Genomic DNA, 25438 nt, shown 5'->3' with positions numbered 1-25438 from the left:
GATTGGTTCAAAATGCTGTAAGATAAATGCCGATTCTGTGAGAGAAGAATATGTTTTGCAACGTTTACAGCTATTCTAATGAGGAGAAACACGAATGCTCTCTGAACCAGGACAGGGAGCACTGAGGGACTTCTTCATTAGGCACCTCCTGGAAGAGTGCACAGTTCTGAGATGCCTGGGGTGCATTTCCAATTTGCGCGTGGTAGATGAACCAACCATGACCGATGAATCCCCTGGGCCCACACATGCCTGCGTCTCAAGGCTGCCTTCTCTTGTCTGCAGCCCACACTGCTCCGGGCACTTGCCCGCGGAACCGAGCCTTGGAGTTCTGATCAGGGCCCCGTAACGGGGACTTTATGTTCTAAACTGTTGCCGTAGGAGCGACGCTGTGCACACTGTCCCTTGGGGAACAATGGAACCCACTGAAAGGGGTGACGCTGGTTACCAGCAAGGGGGACAGGTGCCAGGGAAGAAAGGAAGGAGGAACAGCAGGAAGGAAGCCTGGCTTCCGGAGGCTTCTCCCTACACCAGGCTCCATGCTTCACACAACACAGTTTCCTTTGTCAGAATCTCCTAGCTGCGCTTTGTCCAGAGCCCAGGAGGTGGCGAGAAGCTTTCTGGCCCCGAACCGCAATCTCTGCCCGGGTCAGCCAGGAGCAGGCAGCTGCCACAGTCCGGTCCCCAGAGAGTGGCAAGAAGTGCTCACTGCCTCCTCACACGTGTCCTTTGTTTCACGATCACCGTTTCATTATTTGTATTATTTTAATTCCTTCCTTCTGGGCTCCTCCTGCCTTCCCGGGCGAAACTAGTTCAGAGATGCCACTTTTGGAGCTCATTACGTTGTCATGGCAACTGGAATTTTCAAAGTTTAATTCTCCTGCTCATCTCCCCTCCACGAACTCCCCTTTCCCGAGTCCCATCTCCTGCCACATATATGTTTTTCTCAAGAAACAAAAATCTGGGAGAAAATAAGATCAACATCACCGCCAGGTAAATGTTTTGTCACATGCTCCCTATTTCATTCAGCACGTCCCTACTGGGAATTTGAAATTGCGCCTATTCTCGCTGTTTCCAATTAATATTCTTAGACTCCAAATCGTGATGCTTGGGAGCAAGGCCTTGAGTAACTGCCCTCAGTGTGCCACCTCCCCCTCCGAGAAGCCGAGAGATCCCTCCCTGCTTACATAAACCCCGCATACGCTGCGTCTGAGTTCTCATTTGTTAGCCCTGAACACAGCGTTTAGAACAGCGACCGTAGAGGGAGAGTAAAAACGCCTCAGATGCACCTCACAGGGGCTTTCTGGAGATCACAGGACCCAAAAGGAAATCCCCAAAGAAAATTTACTAAATTAATTTAATTATAACATTAACCTTTGTGATAAAAAAACAAACAAAAAACAACGGATGGAGATAGAGAGGGAGAAGAGACCAAAACGGGAAAGAGAGAGCCTGGACTTCCACACTGAATGTCAGCCACCGCAGAAAGGCTGGCCCTGGCTCCCAGGGGCGTCGCTCACCCATGGGACAGAGCCTTGGGCTCAGGCATGCTGAGCGGGGATCTGCAGGTTGTTTGGTCCACGCAGCTCTAACGGGGTTGGCACCCTGGGACCCCTGCTCTGGGGTCCAGGTGACCCAAGAAATAGAGCAGTCTTCCTCTCTCCTGAGGACAGCCTTGTGCCTCTACTGCTCTTCCCACTGGGGACAGGGAAAATGATGAGGGCCGAGGGGGGTGTGAAACTGATACATACGGCCTGACCCAGATTATGGAGACAGTATCCACAGGCTCCAAGATACAATGACTCTTGGGCTACTGAGACCCAGTATATTTAATTTACAGACCTACTGAGTTTGAGATTAGGCTCTTGTGACATCAAACATGATGGATGAGAATTTTAATTGGGACTCTGCTTACTTATTCCATCCTTCATCGATGGGAAACACAAGGACATCCCCAACTGCTTACGTCATAACATGCCCAGACTCTCGCCTTGCTTACACTGGCCCTTAACAGGATTCGCTGTGTAGATGGGGGACTGCACAGCGATAAAGGGTATACTGTCCTTCACGGGGGGGAGGAGGAGCAAAGGGCGCGAAGGCTGGGCAGGACAAGGGCACATGGATAAAATGGAACAGCGGGCGTGCTGGGGAGAGGAGAAGGCAGAAAAGAAATGGGGAAGGACTTAGAGCTGGTAGGGCAGTGCCACGTGTGGACTGCTGAATGGGGCAGGGAGGGGGAACTGGCTGCCGAAGAGGGGTAAGGTTGCATTGACCGAAACTCTCAGGACTCTGGTTGGCCCTATGGAGTGTCCTGCCCAGCCCTTGGCTTCTAAGCAGCATGCCCATGCCCGAGCACCTGTCTCCTGGCCCGAGAGGGAGCCCTCCTTCTGGGCAGTGGACTACCTGCTCTGCCAGTCCACTCCCTACCTGCCCTCACCCTGCTCCTTTCAACTTACCTGGACACTAATGTCAGAAAAACCATTCCTGGCACATAGTAGGTGCTCAACAATTAGGCTCACCTCATAGCCACTCACACCACCTCCGAGCTGGCCTGACGGTGCAGGGGACAGGCCAAGGACCCTCTGCCAGGTGTGGAAGCTCCCTCAAGTGCCCACATCATGTCTCAGGGATATCTCCACTCCCCCAGGCACTTGCTCAGTCCACAAGCGGGGCAGCCCCAGAGGGTCATCACCCAAGGAGGAACTGGACTTCGTGGAGATCGCATATAGGTATAGACCCCGCTTCCCCAGTCTTCTGTGGAGCAACGCCGGGGCACGTTCTCTCTGGTTCCTGGGAGGGTTCCCAGTGGATTGAGTCTCAAGCATCCACAGGAACCCATCAATCAACACATACTCTCCGGCTTTTTCTCCTTCTCAGTTTCCCCTCTCTCCCTCTCACAGCTAGGGGTCACTTCCCAATTAAACTACCCACATCCAATCCTTCCCTTAGCGCTCTCTTTCAGGGAAACCCAGATCAAAGCCCTAGATGTGAACCAGTTAGTCCCATCCAATCATCCCCCCACCCCTTTCCGGCAGAAGGATGGAGAAAAGAGACGGGTGACCTTCAACTTGAGGAGAGCAAAGGTGTGTGGGCTCAAATACAAAATGCCTCCTATGTTTCAAATTTTGCCCGGAGCAAATCCTGACTCTGTGGACAACAAATCCCTAGAACGAGGGCTAAGTTATGGTTACCTTGTCTGTAAAAATGGCCAGCAGAGCCCCACCTAGAGACAGCTCCTTGCTACTGCTTCTGAGGCTCGTGCTGAGAAAAGGGGCCAGGAACGAGCGGCTCAATGAGCACCACACTTCCTCTCGGGGGCAGACAATCTGGGACACAACTTGGCCTGGAGGTTCCCTCTGACCGTTTTAGACTCTTTTCTTCCTATTCAGAGGTGAAGGCAGAGGGAATGTAGGAGGTGGAGATGCCAATGGAAGCCAAGTCCTGGATTCCAGCTCGTTATCTCTGGAAAGAATATGAAGTTGCTTAATCCACTGGTGAACCTCTCACTGCTGGTCAACGCGGAGCCGCCCTTTCTAAGGCCACCAAGTGAGGAACAGGTGGTGGCCCACGTGGTTCATCACCCACTCGAGACGCCGTTGCTTGGTTACCTGTTGCAGCCCCGTTGGTTGCGAAGTGACTTTTTCAGAACAACGGACACTTTCCACTAGGGAAAAACACACAGCATTTCTCCTGTGGGAAACAGCTGTGTCAGCTGGGAAAAGGACACCCACGCACTTGACCCAGAGGTCAGGCCCGTGCAGACTGTCAGGGTCTGGTAGCTACTCCCTCTGTTATGATGGTTTTTATCCTACGGCAAGAGTCAGAGCTCCTATTCAAAGCATGTTCATTTTCTTCCTGGCATTTACCATTAATGTTAATACTGTGTTATTTGCTTGCTTAATTGCGTGTTTTCTGTCTGAGCCATTAGCATATGAAGCTCGTGAGAACGGGGGGGCCACATCCTCCCATTCACTCTCAGAGTGTCCAACATACAGGTGCTTAGCAACCATCGGCTGACAAAATATTTTAATAAATGATCACAAGTATTTCTTCCACTTAACTTCCTCTACTTAAAAAAAAAATTATCTTGTGTCTTCTCCCCTCAATTCTTGGTCCCAGAAAGCTGCTGGTTGAGTATGGATGTCTGGTAGTAAGATCCCTCGCTCTCTCATATAATATTTGATCATTGGGTAGCTTGGTCTAAAGGAAGAGTAGTGTGATAAGATGGGACCAGGTGATGGCGGAGATACTTCTCCATATACAGCACAGAAGGTCATGGGGAAGAGAGTAGGGAAGGATCACACCCCATTTTACTGACATTCCAGTCAACTCTGGTGAGGGCTAGGGGCCTCCTCTGGTTTGGTCAACTTCAGCTTATAGACCAGCGGTTCTCAACCTGTGAGTCTCGACCCCTTTGGGAGTCGAACGACCCTTTCACAGGGGTCACCTAAGATCATCGAAAAACACACATATAATTACATATTGTTTTTGTGATTAATCACTATGCTTTAATTATGTTCAATTTGTAACAATGAAATTGGGGGTCACCACAACATGAGGAACTGTATTAAAGGGTCGCGGCATTAGGTAGGTTGAGAACCACTGTTATAGACTGATCAGCTAGTAAGTAGATTAGTGATCAAGTTCAGTTTAATATGGCTAAGAGTAAGGGGCCCTTTTAGCAGATTGTGGGGTGTCCCTCCTGTTCCCCCAAAGGCTCTCAGTAGCTGTGCATCTCCTGGGTTCTCTGTGGAGCACGGCTTCCCAGCGCTCTCCCTGCCTATCAGAGTTTTCTTCTTCGATAGGAAAGAGTAATTTCAATATTTTCACTAAATGAGAAATATTTTGGGATGCGATAATTAAGTGTTGAGAATGTAGTGATGCACTTGACATCGAGGGGGAAATAAAGAACTTTTAATTCCACGCATCTCTAACAGCCTCGGAGCTGAACAGCTAGAGGTGCCGCGCACCCAGTGTACAACCACGCTGTAAAGACTGTGATTATCAACCGGGGAAATTGGAAGGTATTATTTCAGCCACCTCTGAGTGCACGTGTCTGCAAGTGCACAGAAAACATGTCTAATTATAGGGGCTACAGGCTATAAGCTAGGAATGAAGTGAGGCTCTAACTATTATGAATTTCCATGTGGTGGAATCAATTGCTTTGAGATTCCATTGACCAGAAAGAGAAACACAGGTTCAAGCAAAAGAACTTTTCTCCTCACCTTGAAAAGCCTAGGACTGTGGTATAAGCACTAAAGTGAAATGAGCATATGGGATACATTACAACAGAAAAAAAAAAAGCCAAGTAAAGGCCCCTCAAATAGCAATGATTGATTACAGTGGGTCACGCCTGTCCCACTGATAATGACAATGTTCCCTCTTTCTCCCTGTAATAGAGAAGGTCTGAGCATAGTTCCTAGACTCAACCCTTGACCCCAGCAAAAGAATGAACCTGTGCCCAGCTCTTCAGCCAGTATTAAACGTGGGCTTCGGGGGAATTATACCCATTGGAAACAATGCTCAAAATCTCAGGAAAATCTCTGATGAATAAAGACATGCCACATATTGAAAGATGGCCTTTGATTCGTTCAGTAGGAGGGTATCTACTGGGAGCCACTTTGGGGCTGTTAATTATGCTTGCTACGTCCTGGGAAAGGGAAGGTGAACCTACCATGGTACCTGCCTTCATCATCTATGAAAGGGGCAGTGAGCTCCACAAATAAATGAGACAAGTGCTCTAATGGAAGATTATATACAGTGCAAGGAGAACGCAGATGAGGAAACGTAAGGAGGATTTGACCTTGAAAGATGAGCCAGAGTTCCTCTGTCAAAGAGGCAGGTATGTAGAAGAGGTTAATGGGGTTATTTCTAGGCAATAGGAACAAAAAAAAGGAGATGTGTGTACCTGGGAAATCCAGGAATGGAGTGTGTGGTGGGCTAAAGGAGAGGCTACGTGGGGTTGAGGCTGGAAAGGTAGGCTGGGCTGAGCTTTGAGAGGTTATATAAGACAAGGACCACTAATTCAGATTCTTTAATAAAATGATGATGAGAGAAGGTAGCAGTTGAAGCTGTGTTTGTGATTATTCTGCTTGTTTTAAAGTCTTCAACTGTTAAAAATTTAATCTATATTCATCATTTCTACCCACCAAATGTTGTTTTTTTGTTACTTTGCTTTTTCTGAGAATTTACTGGTCTATAATATTTAAAAGAATGTGATTCATTGAGTAACCACCAGTCTACATTACTTATAGTCTTAAAATTTCAACATAAATTTATGATACTTATTAATTTTCATTACACATTATTATTTAATGTCTTAAGCTAGGATGTAGAAAAACCAGAACTCTTATATATTGCTGGCATATATGTAAAATGGTACAGCTGCTCTGGAAAATAGACGGCGGTATCTTATAAGCCTAAACATACACATACCATATGACCCAGCAACTGTATTCTTGGCATTTAGCTCAGCAGGGAAAAATACAAATAACTTACATTCACACAGACACCTATACACAACTGTTGAGAGCAATTTTATCTGTAATAGCTCAAAAATGAAAACATCCCAATTGTCCTCCAAGGGGTGCCTGGTTAAACCAACTGTGGTACATCCACACTACAGAATAAGACTCAGAAATAAAAAGCAAATAGAAGTAAACAGGAATGACTTGGATGGATTTCAAGGGAATTATGCCGAGTGAAAAAGAAAAGTCCATTCCAAAAGGTTACATACCATATAATTCCAATTATATAAGATTCTTTTGGGGGAGGTTATTAATCCTCACCCAAGGATATTTTTCCCATTGATTTTTAGAGAGAGTGGAGGGAGCGGGGGGAGAGAGAGGGAGAGAGAGAGAGATAGAGAAAGAGGGAAAGAGGGAGAGAAACATCGATGTGAGAGAAACACATTGATTAATTGCCTCCTGCATGTGCCCGACTGGGGCTGGGGATCAAACCTGCAACTCAGGCACATGCCCTAGACTGGGAATAGAACCCGTGACCCTTCAGTGTGCCAGCTGATTCTCTAACCACTAAGCAACACCAGCCAGGGCTATATAAGATTCTTAAAATAACAAAAGTAGAGACATAGAACAGATGAGTGGTTACCTGGGACTGTGGCGTGTGGGTGGAGAAAAGTGAGTGTGACTTATAAAGAGGTAGCACAAGGGAGTCCTGTGATGGACCAGTTCTGTATCTCTATTGTGGTGGTAGTTCCACAATTCTACAATAAAACTGCATGGAACCACACACACACACACACACACACACACACACACACACACACGAATGCAAAACTGGTGAAATCTGAATATGCTCTGTGGAGTGTACCAATGCCCATTTCCTAGCTGTAGTATTGCGTTGTAGTTATGCAGCATGTGATCACTGAGGAAGCCAGGTGAAGAGTATATGAGATCACCCTAAACTTTTTTCTTTGGCAACTTCCTGCAACTCTATAGTTATTTCAAAATAAAGAAACTTTAAAAAAATCCATCCATGTCCTTACACATTGTCAACTTCAACAGCTATTTTTTAGTCATCTTTGTAGTGGGCCCCTATGACTCACTCAGCACTTGGGGTTTGCTCATTCCCTTTTGAAACCCTGTGCTTCTTTGTCCTCGAGACGTGATGCTTTCCTGATATCCTTTTGACCAGTCTAGATCTTCTAACTCTGTAGTGGTCAGTGTTTCTAGAATTCTCTACTGCTGGCTGTTTTTTCCACATGCACTCCATGGACAACCTTACCTATTTTGGTCATTTTCTCTATCAAGTACTGACAGTGTCACTTCTTTTCTCCCTCTGTTCTTAAAACACAAATTGTTGGCTGATCCCATCTACTTGTTTGGCCCCCCTGAACCTCAAACTCTCTCTGAAATGGAACACAACTCTCTCCCAGAACAGGAGCTGTCTGTATTCCTTCGTCTATTCCTCATCTCTGTAAATGGGACCAAAGATCTCCAAGACATTCACAATTGAATCTGGGATCTACTAGTATGCTAGAACGGTCCTCCCTCACCCATTACAGCCAGTCATTCATCACGTCCTATTTTACCACCTAAAGTATTCGCCTGTTTCCCCCTTACCTTTTAGCTATGGGTGCCTGATATCCTCATTTCCTGTCCCCCAACGAAAGCTTTGTGAGAGTCTCATTACAAATCAATCCCATTTTATCACCTTTCCTAATCCTCTACGTGCTCAACTTAAAATTCAAAACTAACTCTCGTAGTTTTCTATGTGACCCCCACGGTCACACAGCTCACCCAGGAAAGGGCAGGGACATCACCACACGTGTTTCACACGGAATCTGTCTGCAGGACTGGAAGCTCTACGTGTCTTGGCTGCCTCCAAGGTCCCTTCATCTCCATCAAGATCTGCTGTCCTGGATGCCAGGTAGTTTCCTTCCAAAAAAAGGCACGGGGACTATATGGAAGCTGTGTTCAAGAGCATTGATATTCGGCCCTGGCAGACCGCAGTCCCCATTTGGAACCTGCTGCTTAATAGCTTTGTGAGCTTGGGCAAATTACCAAGCCTCCTTGTCACAGCGATCCTATTTAAAACAACAAGACAGTAATACTCCTTAGCGTCATCGTGAGGATTAAAGGAGCCCAGTATGTCATGTAATTGGCAGTGTTTGGTACACAGCACAGTCGCAAGTGAATTACACATTTAAAAAATTTTAACCTAAAACGAACCCTACTCTATACCTGTGAACCAGCCAAATGGTAGAAGTGTGTTTTGCTTTCTCAAACTCCGTCCCAAACCTAATCGCCTTTGCTCAAAACCTTTGTCCTGTGTTCTTCCCTAGCCACCTCGTGGCTCGATTCAGCGATTTAGCAGGAATCCAGGAGCCTTTTGTCTTCCTTCCATCCCCACTACACTCTCAGAAACACCCACTAGTCACCAAGTCATGCAGACCCCTTCCCACCAATACCGCCCAGATGCGGCCCATCCTCTCCACCACCACTCCGAGGTTCTCCTGCAGGCCTCACTGCTTCTCTGCCTCTCTCCTCAGCTGCTGCTCCTCAAGTTTCTCCCTGCCTCCAGCCTTGCTTCTCTTTATACTTTCTCCAGGGTGATCACCTTCCAGTGCAAACTGGTCATCTTCCAAGCTTAAACTTGAGCTCCGACCCCCCAAGCTTCTGGGATCAGGTTCAAAGTCGTTAGCTTAGCCCAGTGGCTCTCAACCTGTGGGTCGCGAGCCCTTTGGGGGTCGAAAGACCCTTTCACAGGGGTCGCCTAAGACCATTGAAAAACACATATTGAATATATAATTACATATTGATTTTGTGATTAATCACTATGCTTTAATTATGTTCAATTTGTAACAATGAAATTGGGGGTCACGACAACATGAGGAACTGTATTAAAGGGTCGCGGCATTAGGAAGGTTGAGAACCACTGGCTTAGCCCAAATGAAGGGCCCTCTACTTCGTCTCCTCTACTTCCCCTAGTGTGCTTCTCCCATTGCTCCCGGCGCGTTTGTAAGCAGTCCCTGGCCTGGCTGTCCCCGCCCCAGTTTGGGGACAGTGCTAATGCACCCAGGCCTACCTCCTTCTCTCCAGAAGCCCTGGGCACAGCAGGTCGAGGTGGGGGGGACAGCTCAGGGCCCTTTCTGTCTGTGTGAGCCTCCTGCCCGTAGCACCTGCCCTCCTTCAGGACGTGCCTGTGCAGCGCTGGTTTGCGTTCATGGAGACAGGAAGCTCTGCTTCTCCTCAAACCTAAGCTAATGGTTTTCATCAAATCGCACTTCCTCTGAGACACATAAAAATGCTGCAGTGCCCCATCCACACTTACTTCCTCCTTAGATCACTGCAGCCGATGAACACACCTCACAGCCTTCCTTTACCTCCAGCCCTGGGGCTGGTGCCAGTGGGCCATGGCCGCCAATGCCTCCTCTCACCTGGACTCTTCTCCTCACCTGCCTAACACGGGGGCACCTCCCTCCATTGCCATCCCTCTGCTTTAGGAAAGCCTTGGTAGTGACATTCCAACGGCCCGCAGCTCCCTGGGAACACGTCCTCTAGAGACAAAACCTTCAGAGCTAGTCCCTGGCTTTCTAGTGCAACTCCCAACCACGCCCTCACTCCAAAGAGAGAGCCACATCCCCCCAGCGGCCTGTGAAACCAGACCAAGCGGAGAGCCCGTGCCCCTCCCACTCCTGTACACAGATCCTCCAGATCCTCCACAGACACCAGTGAAAACCCTCCCCATCTGTGTCGAGCATCAGAACGTGGAAAAGAAACCTGGACGGAAATATTTCAGTCCCGGCCCGTAAGGCGCCTATTGTTAACATTCCTGTAAATGTCAGCATTTACTCGCACCAGCTGCTGCCAGCTGCTGCCATCGCCTCCTAGGCTCCCCACAAGTGCTAAGGAGGCAAATGTCACTTCGGCTCTGCTTCCTCTCCCAACCCGAGGAGGCCACTCCCCATCAGAGAGCTGACGGCCTCACGACTGGTTCAAACCAAAATGACAGGCTGCTGCCCAGCCGACTGCCACCAGACCTAAGAGGTGGAGGAAACCCAGGTCAGTGTTCTCAAAGGGCCTAAGAGCGAATGGCTGTTCCATGCCAGACGCTGCGTATGAGGGAGAATCGCTATCCCATTTCACAGAGGAGGAAGCGGGCTCCGAGCTAACAAGGGGCGGCGTTAGGCTCTCCTCCATGACTGCCCGGCGCTTCTCCCAAGCTGCCCCTCTCTCCCTCCGGAGAAGGATGTAGGAGGGTGAAGAGGTGCAATTCCACACCAAGCGCATCCATCGGAGCGGACACAGGCAGGCTCAGGGCTTGTCCTGCGGGGCAGAGCTCTGTCGCCTTTCCCTGCTCTGAGAACCCACCCTGGAATCTTATCTGGAACACCAAGGAAGTGTTAGCACAGCACCTGTGTTCTCGCTCTCCAAACAGTAAGAATCTGACTTGAATTCTCTAAACTAAAACGTGGACAGACTTAAGAAATGAGTAACGATCAAGAACAGAGGGCCCAGCCCTAGCTGCTTTGACTTATTGAATAGAGCGTTGGCCTGCGGACTGAAGAGTCCCGGGTTTGATTCCGGTCAAGGGCATATGCCCGGGTTGCAGCCCAGCCAGTGTGGGTCAGTTGGATGAGCATCAGTCCATGCACGAAGTCACTGGTTTGATTCCAGGTCAAGGCACATGCGTGTAGGCTGGATCCCCAGTAGGGGGCGTGCAGGAGGCCGCTGATGATAGACCTTTTAGTCCAGCCGTGGGCAAACTACGGCCCACGGGCTGGCCCGTTTGAAATGAATAAAACTAAAAAAAAAAAAAAGACCGTACCCTTTTATGTAATGATGTTTACTTTGAATTTATATTAGTTCACACAAACACTCCATCCATGCTTTTGTTCCGGCCCTCCGGCCCAGTTTAAGAACCCATTGTGGCCCTCGAGTCAAAGAGTTTGCCCACCCCTGCTTTAGTCTCTCACTGATGTTTCTCTCTCTCCCTCTCCTTTCCTCTCTCTCTAAAATAAATAAAAACACATTTTTAAAAATAGAAAAAAGAATAGCGGATAAGATCACACCAACCAGAGATGATCTTCCCAGTAGAAATACAAGAAGAAGAAGTGTGTGGTCAGGCCCCTGCCGTAAGCAGTCGCTGAGGGCAGTTTTGGAGTTTACCGTACAGGCTTGTGGAGAGAATTACCTAGAGCACGAAGAGTGTCAATAATGCTCAGCAAAAAATAAATATCACATGATCTCACTCATTTGTGGAATATAATGAACAACATAAAGTGATGAACGAAAACAGATCCAGAGACAGAAGCATCGATCAGACCGCCAAACCTCACAGGGAAGGCAGGGGAGGGTGGGGAGGGGGAGAGATCAACCAAAGAACTTGTATGCATGTATATAAGCCTAACCAATGGACACAGACACGGGGGGGGGGGGGGTGAGGGCATGAGTGGGGGATGGAGGGGCAATGGGGGGATAAGGACACATATGTAATACTTTAATCAATAAATTATATATAAAAAATAAATAAATAATGCTCAGCGAAGGAGTGAACACACAAGAAATTCCGTAATGCCTTAGCACTATCCACTCAAGATCACACTATAAAAAACTCCGTCACACTGCCTCCCGTTTTTCCTTCACGACCATTTCATAAGTCACCACCAGCTCTTAGTTCCCAGAGTTGGACATGGTTGTTTCCTTCTTAAGCCTACCGACTCTGGTCTCTCCCCATGCCAATCCTTCCCCCACAGACACCAGATCAATGATCCTACATATTCCTCCAGTCCGACACCTTTTTGAGTGTGCAAGTTTTACTTCTAAATTTAATTTCTATTTTCTCAAAGTCATATATGTTAAGTTTAAAATTTTTTAAAGACTTATAGTGAAAAAAATTGCAGCTCAGTGCCTGCCTCCCTCCCTCCCCCTTCCCTGAATCTCACTCCCCTGAGGCAAGCACTTAGAATTCTTTTACCTGTTTCTCCTGCTATTCATTTCCAGTTTTCAAAATATTATACTTACACAGCTGCTATTTCTTTCTCCCTCAATTTTAGGAATTGCTTCAAGACTTCCTCACTGTAGAACCTAAGATTTTAGTCTTTGACATTCCCTTCCCCTCCCCACACTTGTCCTCCCCCTGTGCTCCTCTCAGGGCCATGATAGCACCATAGGGGGTATCTCAAAATTCAGTTTGACAATGTAAGTGTGGTTGACCTCAGATCTGCCTCGAGGACTTACTAAGCTTCTGTTCCTTTAGTGGTAACACTTGTATTTTGTGAAACCAATTGCTTAGATCAGGGAGTGCATGTGTATACGAATACATACATTTATATATTCATAAGTATACAGTGTTGATAAAAACCATTAAACTCTTTTGACTACAATACTCATCAGGGGATATATTAGTTTTGTTTTTTTCTTAGAGAAATCATTTTTAGAGCCCTCTGTCCTCCTACGCAAATCTGGACCTGCTTCTCTCCAGGCCTCTGACTGCCTTCACCCTAGACATCCCTTCGCCATCATGCTTGGGATCCCCTTTGCCTCTCTCTGTTAAATCCCTTGTTTCCGTGAGTATTATGTCCTTCTCTCTCTTCAACTGCTTCCTCATTTTAGCGACTCACATTCTCCAGGAACTTATTCCGAAAAAATGTCTGGAAATATTGCTATTATCCTTGCAAATAATTGCTGTTATGGTGGGTATAGACTTCTGTCCCGGAAATTTTTTCCCCTTCAGAAAGCTTTAGGGACTTCTCTATTGGTTTCTAATTTTCAATGTCATTTAGACGTCCAAAGCCATCCTAATTCCTAATTATTTGTAGGCAAAATCCATCCCCTTCTGAATCACTAGAAGCTTTTAGATTAGAATATTCTCTTGAACCAGATGCTCTGAAATTCCATGATGATTCCTTGGTGTGGTCTCTTTTTATTAGTTGTGCTGTGTACTCAGCGGACATTTTCATTACATATTTGTTCCCTTTTATCTCCATACCCACCTCCCATCTTCCTGCCATACAAACTACTATCACAATATATTTAATTTGAATACCTTTTATTTGAATACATTTTTCCAAACTGCATTGTGTGTATATTTCTACTTATATAAATGCCATATCACACTGTTTCCTTCTTATCTTCACTAAACTGTGTTTTTAAGATACCCTATACCTCTGTGGTATTTGTTGCTCCTAAGTGCTGCATAGTACATCATGGAATACATCCAACCGTTTTCCTACCTACTCTCCCAGTCATTAATCCTCAGGCTTCTCCAATTCCCATCCATGCTCATATCTCAACCACTCTTCTGATCTGGTCATGCGAGTTTACTGCTGCTGGGAATGTTTTTTGGTATTTTTCTTTGTTAATTTCTTCTTTTGCATTTTATGCAACCCTTATTAGTTTAATGTCTGACCTATCCTGGTTTTCTTATGTTCATTCAATTTTTAAATGATTTCATTACTTTTATATTCCAACCTTTATATTCCAATATTTACTGTTTTTATTACACATTTTTATATCAATTCATTTTACATTAATGTAAATTTTACATTAATACCCAAGAACTCTTCTTAACTGCTAAATGTTTTCTCTTTATAGCAATGTGTTACTTTGTGGATAAAATTCTTTCTCATCTATTTCTGCTGGTATCAATTATATTTTTTAAAAGTTATCTTCCGCCCCCTGTATTGTTCATATTCCCTCGTTTCTTTTTTTTCTATCTATTATTTTGTTTTTGTCCTTTGTGTGAGACATTTTCTTCAAATGATAATGATCTCTCGCTGTGTGTTTATATTCACGAGCAAGGCACAAAAGGCTTGTTGGAAACTCTGCATGCATGGTTGGGACTTGTAGAATGGTGAGCATAGCACCCTCATCCCCCACCAAAAACAAACAAAAGCTGTATCTATATCCTAATTCCTGGAACCTGGAACTGTTACCTTACTTGGAAAAGGGGCCTATGCAGATTTAATTAAGGCAAGAATCTTGAGATGAACAGGTCATCCTGATGACCAGGTAACCTTAAACCAATGACAAGTGTCCTCATAAAAGAGAGGTAGACAAAAGAGAAGGCACAGACCCTGATGGCAACACAGAGTATCTTAAAAGCATAGGGTTCAGTGAAAACAAGAAGGAAACAGGGTGATGTATCATTTATGCAAATAGAAATACACAAGACGGTTCATAAAAATGTATTCAAATAGAAAGTAGACATTAAATATATTGTGAGGGCAGTTTGTATGGCAGGAAGATGGGAGGTGGGTACGGAGATAAGCCTCTGGCCACAGATACAGACACGAGTGACACAGCCATAAGCCAAGGAATGCCTGCAGCTGCCAGAGCAGTGGTTCTCAACCTTCTGGCCCTTTAAATACAGTTCCTCATGTTGTGACCCAACCATAAAATTGTTTTCGTTGCTACTTCATAACTGTAATGTTGCTACTGTTATGAATCGTAATGTAAAAAATATCTGATATGCAGGATGGTCTTAGGCGACCCCTGTGAAAGGGTCGTTCGACCGCCAAAGGGGTCGAGAACCAATAGAGAAGTCCCATGCCAGAGGATGGAAGAGGAAGGAAATAAATGCTCCCTTAGAGCAGTGGTTCTCAATCTTCCTAGTGCCACGACCCTTTAATACAGCTCCTCATGTTGTGGTGACCCCCCCAACCATAAAATTATTTTCATTGCTACTTCATAACTGTAATGTTGCTACTGTTATGAATCATAATGTAAATATCTGATATGCAGGATGTATTTTCATTGTTACGCATTGAACATAACTAAAGCATAGTGATTAATCACAAAAACAATATGTAATTATATATGTGTTTTCCGATGGTCTTAGGCAACCCCTGTGAAAGGGTCGTTCGACCCCCAAAGGGGTCGCGACCCACAGGGTTGAGAACCGCTGCCTTAGAGCCTTCGGAGGAAGTATGACCCTGCTTGAGTTTGGACCTCTAGTCTCCAGAATGTTGAAGAATTAATTCCTCTCACAGTTTAAGCCACCTAGTTTGTGGTCATCTGTTTCGGCAGCCATATCGTGGGCCTCGCTGAAGTGATAGGTGGGAAACATTTCTCTGGTCACCCTCAATTATCTGTATACGTAGGTCTTTCTTCAAGCTTAATAGTTTCCCACAAAGAAAATGAACTCCCCACCAACGCTCTGAGCTCCTGCCAGATGGCTCTAGTTCTGAGAGTCACACAGTCAGGTGGGCTGGAGGACTGAAACTCAATTTGTGGACTATCATTTAAACCCTCCTGCTCTAACCACAACATATCATCTCCGCTCTCAGATGCACCAGATGTGACCATTGCCAGCTTCTCCCGTTCAGTCTCTATGGGGAGTAAGACTTCTTTGTCTGGGGCGAAGGCCGGGTGTGGCAAATCCCTGTCAGTGGGGAGAGATCTAGGATGCTGGGGAGAGGACTGCCAAGTGTTCCTTACAAGGACCTTTACCAGTCCTCTTATTTTTAGCACCACCCAGACTCCAGCTCTCAGACATACCTCGTGCCTCTAATTCCCGGGCCTCTCTAGGGCCCTGTAGGGTTACAAAGCAATCATTTTGCTTTATTAATTGGCATTCCTCATGCAAGAAATTTAAACCTTAGCTTCCCCACCACCGGGTCAGTTGCCCTTTACTCTCTATCTTCAAAAATTGTTGACATCTCTCATCTGTTGTCATTTCTTCTGTTCTTTTTGTCACGGTGCCTGTCTTAAATTTTACTTCCTGTGTTAGTAGTTACAAGAGATGACCAAGTGGTTCAATCTGCCATGTTTAAACAGACCCATCACCTTAAATGTTTTCTCTTGACGAACTTATGCCACTCAGGTAAGAAAGTTCAATTTATTCAGAAAAGCGTAAGACCCTCTAAAATCTACTGTGGTGTTTTCCTTCCTATCTTATACCTTTCATTTCCCCAAGTGAGATTTCCACTCTAAGTTTGGTTGCATTAGAGTCTCTTCACTTTCCAAGACAAGTCCCCTTTCTTCATCTTCCATTATGCTCCCATTCCTGGAATTTTTATGCCCATATTTTCTATCTTATCTTATTACATATGCAAGCACAGAATCAGCCCAAACAGGTCCTTTCTTGTTTCTAGCAAGACCCAGAACCAAAGTTTAAACCTTGGATATACCACTTCGAGAAACACTTGTAAGGCCTTAACTGCTCCCCACCAAGCAATCAAAGGACCAGAACCTGACTGAACCGACCACCAGAACACTTGCAGAAAGAGAAGGGTCCGCTGTCCAGGAATTTCTGGTGCTGAAATTCCTTAAATCTTGCTCCAAACCTCCAACTGGGGAGACAGATTTGAGCCTTGTCTCCTGTTTCCTTCCCGGTCAATCTTGTAATAATACCTTTTACTTTTCTCAAAAGCTGGTGTCATAGCATTGGCTTCTATGCACATCAGGCAGCAAGCCCTTGCTTGGTAATGCATTTTACATTCCAAACAAAATCCTGACACTTCACAAAACTGTCTCTGATAACATCAGACGATACAGATTTGTCCCTTCCCCCAAACAAATGACCTGCACCTTACACTAGTCGGTAAAAGAGCTCCCACTCACTAATATTTCAAGTATTTGTGTTGCCCTCTCCCCAAAACATAAGGTCCTTAAAGGTAGGAACCAGGCCCCATACTTCACATGCTCCTTACAATGCTTCCCAGGGCCGTGGACTCTGAGTGCTGGACGAGTGATGTGCAGTAATCCAAGCTTCACATATGCTCTGATGTCCAATACATGATAAAGAATCTTTTGAGGGTAGAACCTGTATCTTATTCAACTTTATATCCCTAACAACCAGCAAGAGTTTGACACAGACTGCTGAGTGACTAAATGAAAGGATGGACGGATAAATGAACTCTCAGTAGGTACTGTCTTCAATGTTGGACCTGATCTAAGGATTTTCTTACTTCCTAAGAATAATAAAGATGACTAGAAAGATAATTCACTACTGCATTCCCAACATGGGGAACACCACTCAGCACATAGGGGCTGCTCCGTAAATGTCTTCTAAATGAAGCTTCAATGAATGCATCTGCCCCGAGTCAGGAACATCGGCTTACGGTTAGAAAGAGGTTAAAAGGAACATGTGGCTTACCCGGAAAGCACTCCCAGGACTAGGTTGAGAACAAAGAAGGATCCAATGATGATGAGGGGGATGAAGTACAGCCAATTCCAGGTGGCTCCTAAGGCATCGTTGGTCTGAAAGAAAGAAACATGGTTCCTTAATAATTCATCCAAACCATGTGCCCGCGGAAGGCCTCTGTGCTTCAGCTTCCCACATAGGTAATGTAATAAGCACAGCGCAATGCTGTTAGGCACTGCCTCGCTCCACTCCCAATCTGGCGTAACTGTGGGTTAAATCACTCTCCCATATGCGTAGAGAAGGACATTGCATCAGCCTCATGTCACATCCTGAGTTGCAATAGTCTTAACATCCTCCCTTAACAGATGAGAGAACAGAATGCAGAAAGATCAACCGCTTTTCCAAGATCATGCAAACAATCCCTGGATTTACGGTGTTGGATGCCACGGCTTCTGAGTTCCTGCTTTCTGAACTGGCCCAATTCTCAAAAAGACAGGGGCAGGCTGTGCCCATCCCTCTATTCCACAGATGCTGGCCAAGGCCCTGACAGGGTTGCATTGGGAGATATGAAGGCCACCCGCATCCTGCTCAGCCCTTGACCTGACCTGACCTCTGGCTCTCTGGGCTCTGGCTTGCTTTCTTCCATCATAGTCCCTTATTACAGAGCTGGCCCAGGCCTGGCCCCAGCAAGGCTCCGGACAAAACAATAAATAAATCTAGATTTGAAGAGTGATGCCTTGCTCTCTTTTGAATGCTAATACACAGTGACATGAAAAATGCATGATATTCTAGATTTTAAAAAATTCTTTATTGTTGAAAGTATTACATGTCTCCTTTTCCCCCATTGACCTCTCCCCACCTGCCCCCATCCCCCGATATTCTAGATTCTTATACCGCAAGGTAAAGGCAAGGCCCCTGAATGGTGGGGGCTGAGGGAGCGTTACGCCACACGACGTAGCCAGCAGAAGCAACTCTTGCCAGGACATCATAGTAGGAGTTGGGAGCATTTTGAAAAAGCCCTCTCTAACACTTGAGCCTCTCAACTTAGCTTCGCCTTGACTCTCCCTCCCCATGATATCAACCCCAAATCTTTTCAATAGTCTTCCTTCAATTGCATTTTACATAGGCAGGGCTTTGAAATTCCCTCCAAAACATTAATACCTGATTGAAACTCAATTTCTGGAAAGATATTTTATCCCCAATTCACTGGAGAAAAGGGCATCCAAGTCAAATGCCCTGCCTCAAACTCACATGCTCAATTAGCGCAATGAAGCTGTGAGCTTGGTATTCCTATGGCAAAGTGTTTCTCATCTCTGTGACTTACATTCCACTGAACTTTGCAAACGTATGTTGATTCCTTGAACTCATGCTTCCTGTGGACTTCTATGACATTCTACCTTGCTTTCCCCCAAGTTATCTCATTTTATTTCTGCCTCCCATTCAAGTATGTCAGTCCACTGACTACAGCCTCCCACTGGTTATTATGGCAGCCATCGCCGTACCGTAAATTTTCCCATTAAAAAGAGCTTTTGAGGCAACCTCTTTCACCGAACTTGTACCTTTTGTTTTGCCCCTGCACTGTTTAGAGAGAGAAGAAGGGAGAGAGACAGAAAGATAGAAACATTGATAAGAAACATCAATTGGCTGCCTCCTGCATGCCCATTAGGGATGGAGCCCACAACCCAGACATGGAACCCTGACTGGGAATCAAACAGGTGACCTCTTGGTTCATGGGTCGATGCTCAACTACTGAGCCACACCGGCGGAGAAAACCAACAGGTTTCACTCACTCTATGGCTTAGCCAGTACCCCTCAGCGTTCTTTGTTTTCAAGGACTGAGTCTGCTCCCAGCACCCAGATCAGAGTTCAGTTGCCAATAAACATTAGTTGGTGTCAGCGATGGTGACGATGACATTGTGACCTTTAAGGTGTCTTTGGAGTGAATGAGCTACAGTGTGAAGAGAGCTAAAGGAATTTCAGTTGGATGACTATTTGCCAGAGATGCTGTAGAGCAAGCATGTCAAACTTGCAGCCCGTGGGCCGCATACCTTGTTTATTTGGCCCGTGTTAGCCTTTGAGTTTGACATGCTTGCTGTAGAGTGTTCCGCAAATTGTGTGCTCGTTGCCTGAGGTCGGTAGGCTATTCATGTGTTCTGTGAAAAACGGGCTTCTTTAACCAAAGAAACTTGGGAAACACAGCAAATTATATTCCCCGCCCCTCTTCCAGCCTGTGAGATGACCCACACAAAAGAAAAGGAGCATTAACTTAGTTTATTCCATCATTTTATATACTTCCTGGATTATAAAACCCCCTTTCTCAAGGAAAATCCATAAACATATCAGGAAGTAGAGCCTGTGAAATGCAGGGATAAAAGGACTCCCCTCACTGCCCCAGAGTCTGGAACCTGCTTCCTAATTCTTCTAGAAAATACCAATGATGAACAGTGACTTTTTATTCAGTGTTTTGTGAGAATGTTTTGGTTTTGCTATAACATATACTAAGGCAACAGCCTTAACTGTCTGCTCATTTCTGTACCTGGCACCTAACAAAGTGTTTGGCACATATAATTATCAATTAATCAATAAACAACCATGATTTGAATAAGATGATTCTCATGTTTGAAATATACCCCAAAAAAATCATTCTGATATCCCCCTCTCTCCATCTGTGCAGCTCTGTCTGAATTGCTTAAAAAAGGAAAAAAGTCATCCACTATGGCACTGGGGCCTGTTGCATGAACAAGAGAGGAGGAGGGGGAGATGGGGAGAAAAAGGAAATCTGGGAGGAGCCCAGCACCAGCCAGCAGCATGACACCCGGGGAGGGTGTTAGAGATGACTGACAGTTTAAAAGGTTCTTCTGGAGAAAACAGCTCGACAGCCCAGAGATTACTCACAAACCTTTTTAACAGACTTGCCACCCCCTCTGAACACCTTTCTCCTCTCCCTCCCATCCTTCCTCCCCAGGTGGCCTCACCCTCACATCACCTTGCCTGTCAATGGATCAATGACACACCCAGTCCCTGTGCTCCAAGTCACATGCCTCAGCCGGAGGGGGCAGGCAGAGGACTTCACACTTCCCTCCTCCAAACAGGCAAGGTTCTTTCTGATGCTAATTAGAGCTTCAATCTCCTTCTGATTCATCATTATTAAAACAACCATAAAGTTGTCCAGTGTAGGAGAGATGACTACTAAAGTGTCTTCTGAGATTCAACAAGAAGACGAAACCCACAATTCCCAAGGCAGCAAGTGCCCCGGGACCACGTGAGGTCGAGTCAGGGCCGCCAAGCTGAAAACGCTGACAGCTGTGCCTATTCTCTCTGGGGCATATATGTCTGTACCCCAAAGGGGGTGGGAGAATTTCTCCCTCTCCTTCCTTCTCCACGGTGCCCCCTGCCGCCGCCCTCTGCCTCTGTGACTCTGACAAGTGGCTGGTGCGCAGGATCATCACACTTTACTTCCCCTCAGGACTCACTCTTCCTTCAGAAACAGGGGGCAGCCTTGCTAAGGTCTCTGAGCAAGATCCTGGGGAAGGAGACCCACAGCTTTCCAAACGCATCCTGCACGACTCTGGCCCCAGAGTGTCTTGCAGAGAACCTTTCCCAGATCTCTACTGTGGAGCGCTGAAGCGTAAACCAGGCCCCTCCCTGCAAAGAAAGCTACACAGAGGGCCAGCCTCCTCCTTCCCGCCATCACGGAGCCCCTGCTGAGTGCCAGGCATCACAGAGGCAGGCTCTGTGCTATGCTTTGTGAGCAAGTCCTCTTCATCTAAGATGCTGCGTGCCCTCCCACCCAGCCCAGCGCAGCCCCTAGACTGGCAGGCCGGCTGTTTCCCGCCTTCTCACCTGCCAAGTCCCTGAGTGACACACACGTGCACACGTGCACACGACGGGGTGGTGAGACAGAAGGCAGTTGTGGGTGGCAGCCCACCTGCACAGGAGTGCTCAACGGGGCCCAGTCCTGACACAGAGGGAATGTGCTCCTCTGGGAAGCTGCCTGGTTGGGGGTGGTGAGCGCACCCACTCCCTGCGTACACAAGTGCACACGGCAATTATCACATTAATCTCAGGGGGGCTGGGGAAGCTGGAGGAAGGTGGGGGAGCAGGATGGAAGAGGAACAGAGGGATGGTGACAGCAACAGGAAGGGGTCCCTGGTTCTCCAGTCTGAGGCTGCATGGGCAGGGCTGGGCTCCGCCCATGGAGACAGGGCTCTGCGAAGGTCCCACAGGGCTCTGCGGAGAACGGAAAACGTGAACTCGCCTCTCAGAGCAGCTTTGGCCTGAGGCTAAGTTGGGACTGAAATTAGGATACTGACTCCAGGGTCCCTTTTAAAAAAAAATGAAGGGTTTCTGGGGTACACCTGCTCCCCAGACTGAAGGCAGCACCTGCTGGCAAGCCCTGGACTGAGTGACAGCAGGGTGCTCAGCCTGGGCTGGAGAACTCTTCGTTGTGGGGTCTGTCCTGTGGGTGCATTAGCAGCATCCCTGGCCTCTACCAGGTAGGAGCCAGTCGCTCGCCCACCCCCTGTTGTGACAACCAAAAGCATCTCCAGAATCTCCAGTGTCCTGGGGCTGGGAGGGGTGGGGGCAGAAACTGGCCTCTGGGCTCCACCTCAAAAGACAGATCTCTGGGTTTCCCAACCAACTCAGGTCCAGGGATGGCTGCCAAGAGGCCAGGCCATCCATCTCAGCAAACGCAACTGTGCAAGGCCTCTGCCAACCACCACAGAGCGAAAACTCAGACAGGGCCAGGGAGGCGGGGGAGGCACAGAGGCTGAATATAGATTCAACTGCCGGACACCTTCCCTAAGGGCAACACACCTGGGCACTTGCTTCCCTGTGGCCCCCACATCATTCCAGCACCCAGTGCGACAGCTCCTTCCCCACCCAAGGGACGTGGAGTCCGTGGCTCAGAGCAGAATGCCGCATTGTGCTCAACAAATCTGTGGACCACCCAGTGTGTGGCAGACACTTTTCCAGGCGTTAGAGATAAATGAAGAGCAAATAGTCTCAGGTCATGGCCGGTCTAAAACAGTATAGCGGACGGATCCACATTAAGGAGATGAGCACACAAGTATTTGCATAACTGAACTGGTGAGTGTGCTGAAGTGCAGCTGTGTCTGATCATACCCAGGTGCTCAGGAAAGGATTTGTGAAACTTTTGGAGAAAGGAATCACATGAGACTCCAAGAAACTACCTTCACCGAGACAGCAGAGGCCAGAAATGGAGAGAACAGGCTCATATGGAGGTGAAAGTGGAGGGAAAGGTTAAGTGTAAGAAGTATCAAGAGGTGAGGGACATAGAAGAAAGAAAAAAAAGGAGGGGAGAGCTTCTGGAATGAACCCCACCAGACCCATGTGGATGTTCTACTGAACCATATGCCCAGGCCTGCCCTCAAGCCCCTTCCTAGGTACCATCTACCCTCGGCAAATGGGACAGCATCCTGACTGAGGTCACCCTGATCAGGAAATCTCGCCTGTACATCTATCTCCCTGCGTACACCGAGTCATCCACGTTCCCTCTTTGCTGAGGACTCCCATTCAGAATAGCCCTTTCCCTCCTCCCTCCTGCACCTTCCCTGTCTAGCACTCACCCGCTGTGGCAGATTCTGGGCTATACCCGCTCAGGTCCCCTTTACCAGTAGGTGCACCCATCCCCTAGCAGTTATGCGCGAGAGCTGCTAAGGGCTCACCTGCACATGATCAGAAGCCTGTCTCTGCCTCACCTACGAATTTATGCCAGCCTATGGGGTGGGGTGGGGGAACCTGTCCCCAATAACTAACGGATGCGGGGCTACTAATGGCCCAGCCCCTTTGCCTCTGAGTGGGACAACCTCTGGGGTGTAATCCACACTCCGGAGCTACCAGTGGGATCAGGTTGGAGGGTAGAACCACTGAAACTAAACTTCGCCTCGTATCTTTACCAGTCCCTTCTTAATTTTTCAATAAATCGTTTTCAGAGAATCTCTGCCCCTGAATCAATGTATAAGAAACCTGACAGAAGGCATGACATCCCTGTCTCATCAGGGTTTTGAACAACCTTCGAAGCAGCCAACACCCAGCCCCTGCGTCGCACAGTTGGATGGTGTTTCCAAGGGCGGAGCCACATGAACGCCTCTGACCACACTCACGTGTTAGGAAGGGGACATAACGTACAGGGCAATTAAAGGCCCGGGAACGCCCAACCTGGCTTCCAGCACACTAGCCAGTCTAGCCATGATCGTGGAAGGTTATGAGAACACACTATACAACCTGTCACTTGGTAGAACAGGAAACTGAGACCCAACCAAGGAAAGTGACCTGGAGCAGACCTGGGTCACCTTCTTGAGAACCCTGGACTCTCCCTATATCGTTTAGTCCCAGGATCAGATTTGGGGCCACAACCTGGAACCACAATGAGTTAACTTCTTGAGAACTCCGGACTCTCCCTATTATCATTTAGTCCCAGGTCTCTTCAAAGCAATCCTCCCCAGACTATTACCAGCTTCTAGGGGAGAACAAAAACAAACAGGAAAGCCGACGCTAGGATGTGGCAGCCAGAGAATGAGAGCTGTCTTCCCAGCCCTCCAGCAAGAAAGAGGGCGAAGGAACCGTGGAGGGAAAATAGAGTGGAACTCAGCCACCTGCTGCCACCCGGCAAGGAGCTGAACCTGCCAGTCCTGAGGCAGAGCATTTCATCATGTCTCAGATCCCTGAGTGCGTGTAATAGACCCGCCAAGTCTCCCCACACAAACAAGCTTCACCCGGGGAGATAAGTAATCAGGAACCAGGGCCTCCACACCTTCTGCAGAAAAGCTGCTTGTTCCAAGTTCCCGGACTTGATGGCCGGCAGCCGCCTATTCCCTGGACGTTAGTGACCATCACTGAGGATGCATCATGTCTTCATCCAGATGCAAAAGCGTAACTTCCTGGGGGACATTTCACCATCGATTCTCCCCCTTAGCAGTGGGGAAAGGGAGCAGAACCAGTTTGACAAAGAGGAGAGCCAGAGGAAGATGGCTCTCCACCCTCAGCCACAGGCAGCAGTCTGATGCCAACGAGACCAGGGCAGGAGCTCCAGGCCAGGAGCCCAGCTCAGAATGAGAGGCAAGCACTGCCCCATCCTGGTCGTGGGCGGTGCTCTCCACTGGTGCTGGGCATAGATGTAAGTGAAGACCTATCCACACTCCTGGCAAGATGACTCAAGAGCAAATATCACACAGAGGGGGTAGGCAGAGCCACATGGAACCAGAAAGGCCGCCATGACCGTGTCCACACAAGCCAGTGCCTCAAAACCCACAGGAGTCAGGGCCCTGCTGTGCTCAGGATCTCTTTGGTTAAATCCGAATACGTCCAAGATCATCTTTTATGAATGTTTATCCTGCTGCCTTCCTTTCTGAGTTCTGGCCCAACATGGAGAGGAGAGATCCTTTAAAGGTCTTGTACCTGCTGAAGCTGGGTTTGGGTGACAGAGACTTAATATTCTGTTCTCTCTACATTTGTGTATGTTTGAACATTTTTGGTAATAAAAGATTCAAGAATTTCCCCCAAAGAATAGTTTGTTTCTATAGTTCAGGATCTTGTATGAATTTTAAGAGGAAAATCCTTTTTTAGTCAAAATAGTAAAAGATGTTAACAGTGATAATCATGGGGGGGAGCGGGAGGGGATTGAAATAAGTGATTAACATTTTTTATACTTTTCTGTATTTTGCAACGTTTCTGCAGTAACTGTTTTTTGTTCATTTGTTTTTATGGTCAGAGATAACAAAACAAAATGCTAGAAGAAAAAAAATCAAAGACCAAGTCCTCCTGCCCTTCAACTGCAGCCCAGGATGCTGAGGAGGCAGCAATTCCTGGGGCCACTGGGAAGCCAGGACAATTGACCTACAGCGAACCATCCAGGCAGGGAGGC

General features: G+C 47.2%; 1 protein-coding gene across 1 annotated transcript in view; it reads right to left on the bottom strand.

Annotated features, from left to right (window-relative positions):
- Positions 1-25438, bottom strand: part of CACNA1E (calcium voltage-gated channel subunit alpha1 E) — a 420129-nt gene that overhangs the window by 108530 nt on the left and 286161 nt on the right. Inside the window, exon 9 of the mRNA XM_081111805.1 lies at positions 17563-17666. Within this exon, the coding sequence (XP_080967931.1) occupies positions 17563-17666 (104 nt within the window). The remainder of the gene's footprint in view (positions 1-17562; positions 17667-25438) is intronic.

The sequence above is a fragment of the Myotis nattereri genome (assembly GCF_964212035.1).
Source record: "Myotis nattereri genome assembly, chromosome: 18".
NCBI lineage: Eukaryota > Metazoa > Chordata > Mammalia > Chiroptera > Vespertilionidae > Myotis > Myotis nattereri.
The sequence above is the reverse complement of the archived record's forward strand: the minus strand, read 5'-3'. Positions and strand labels throughout refer to the sequence as shown.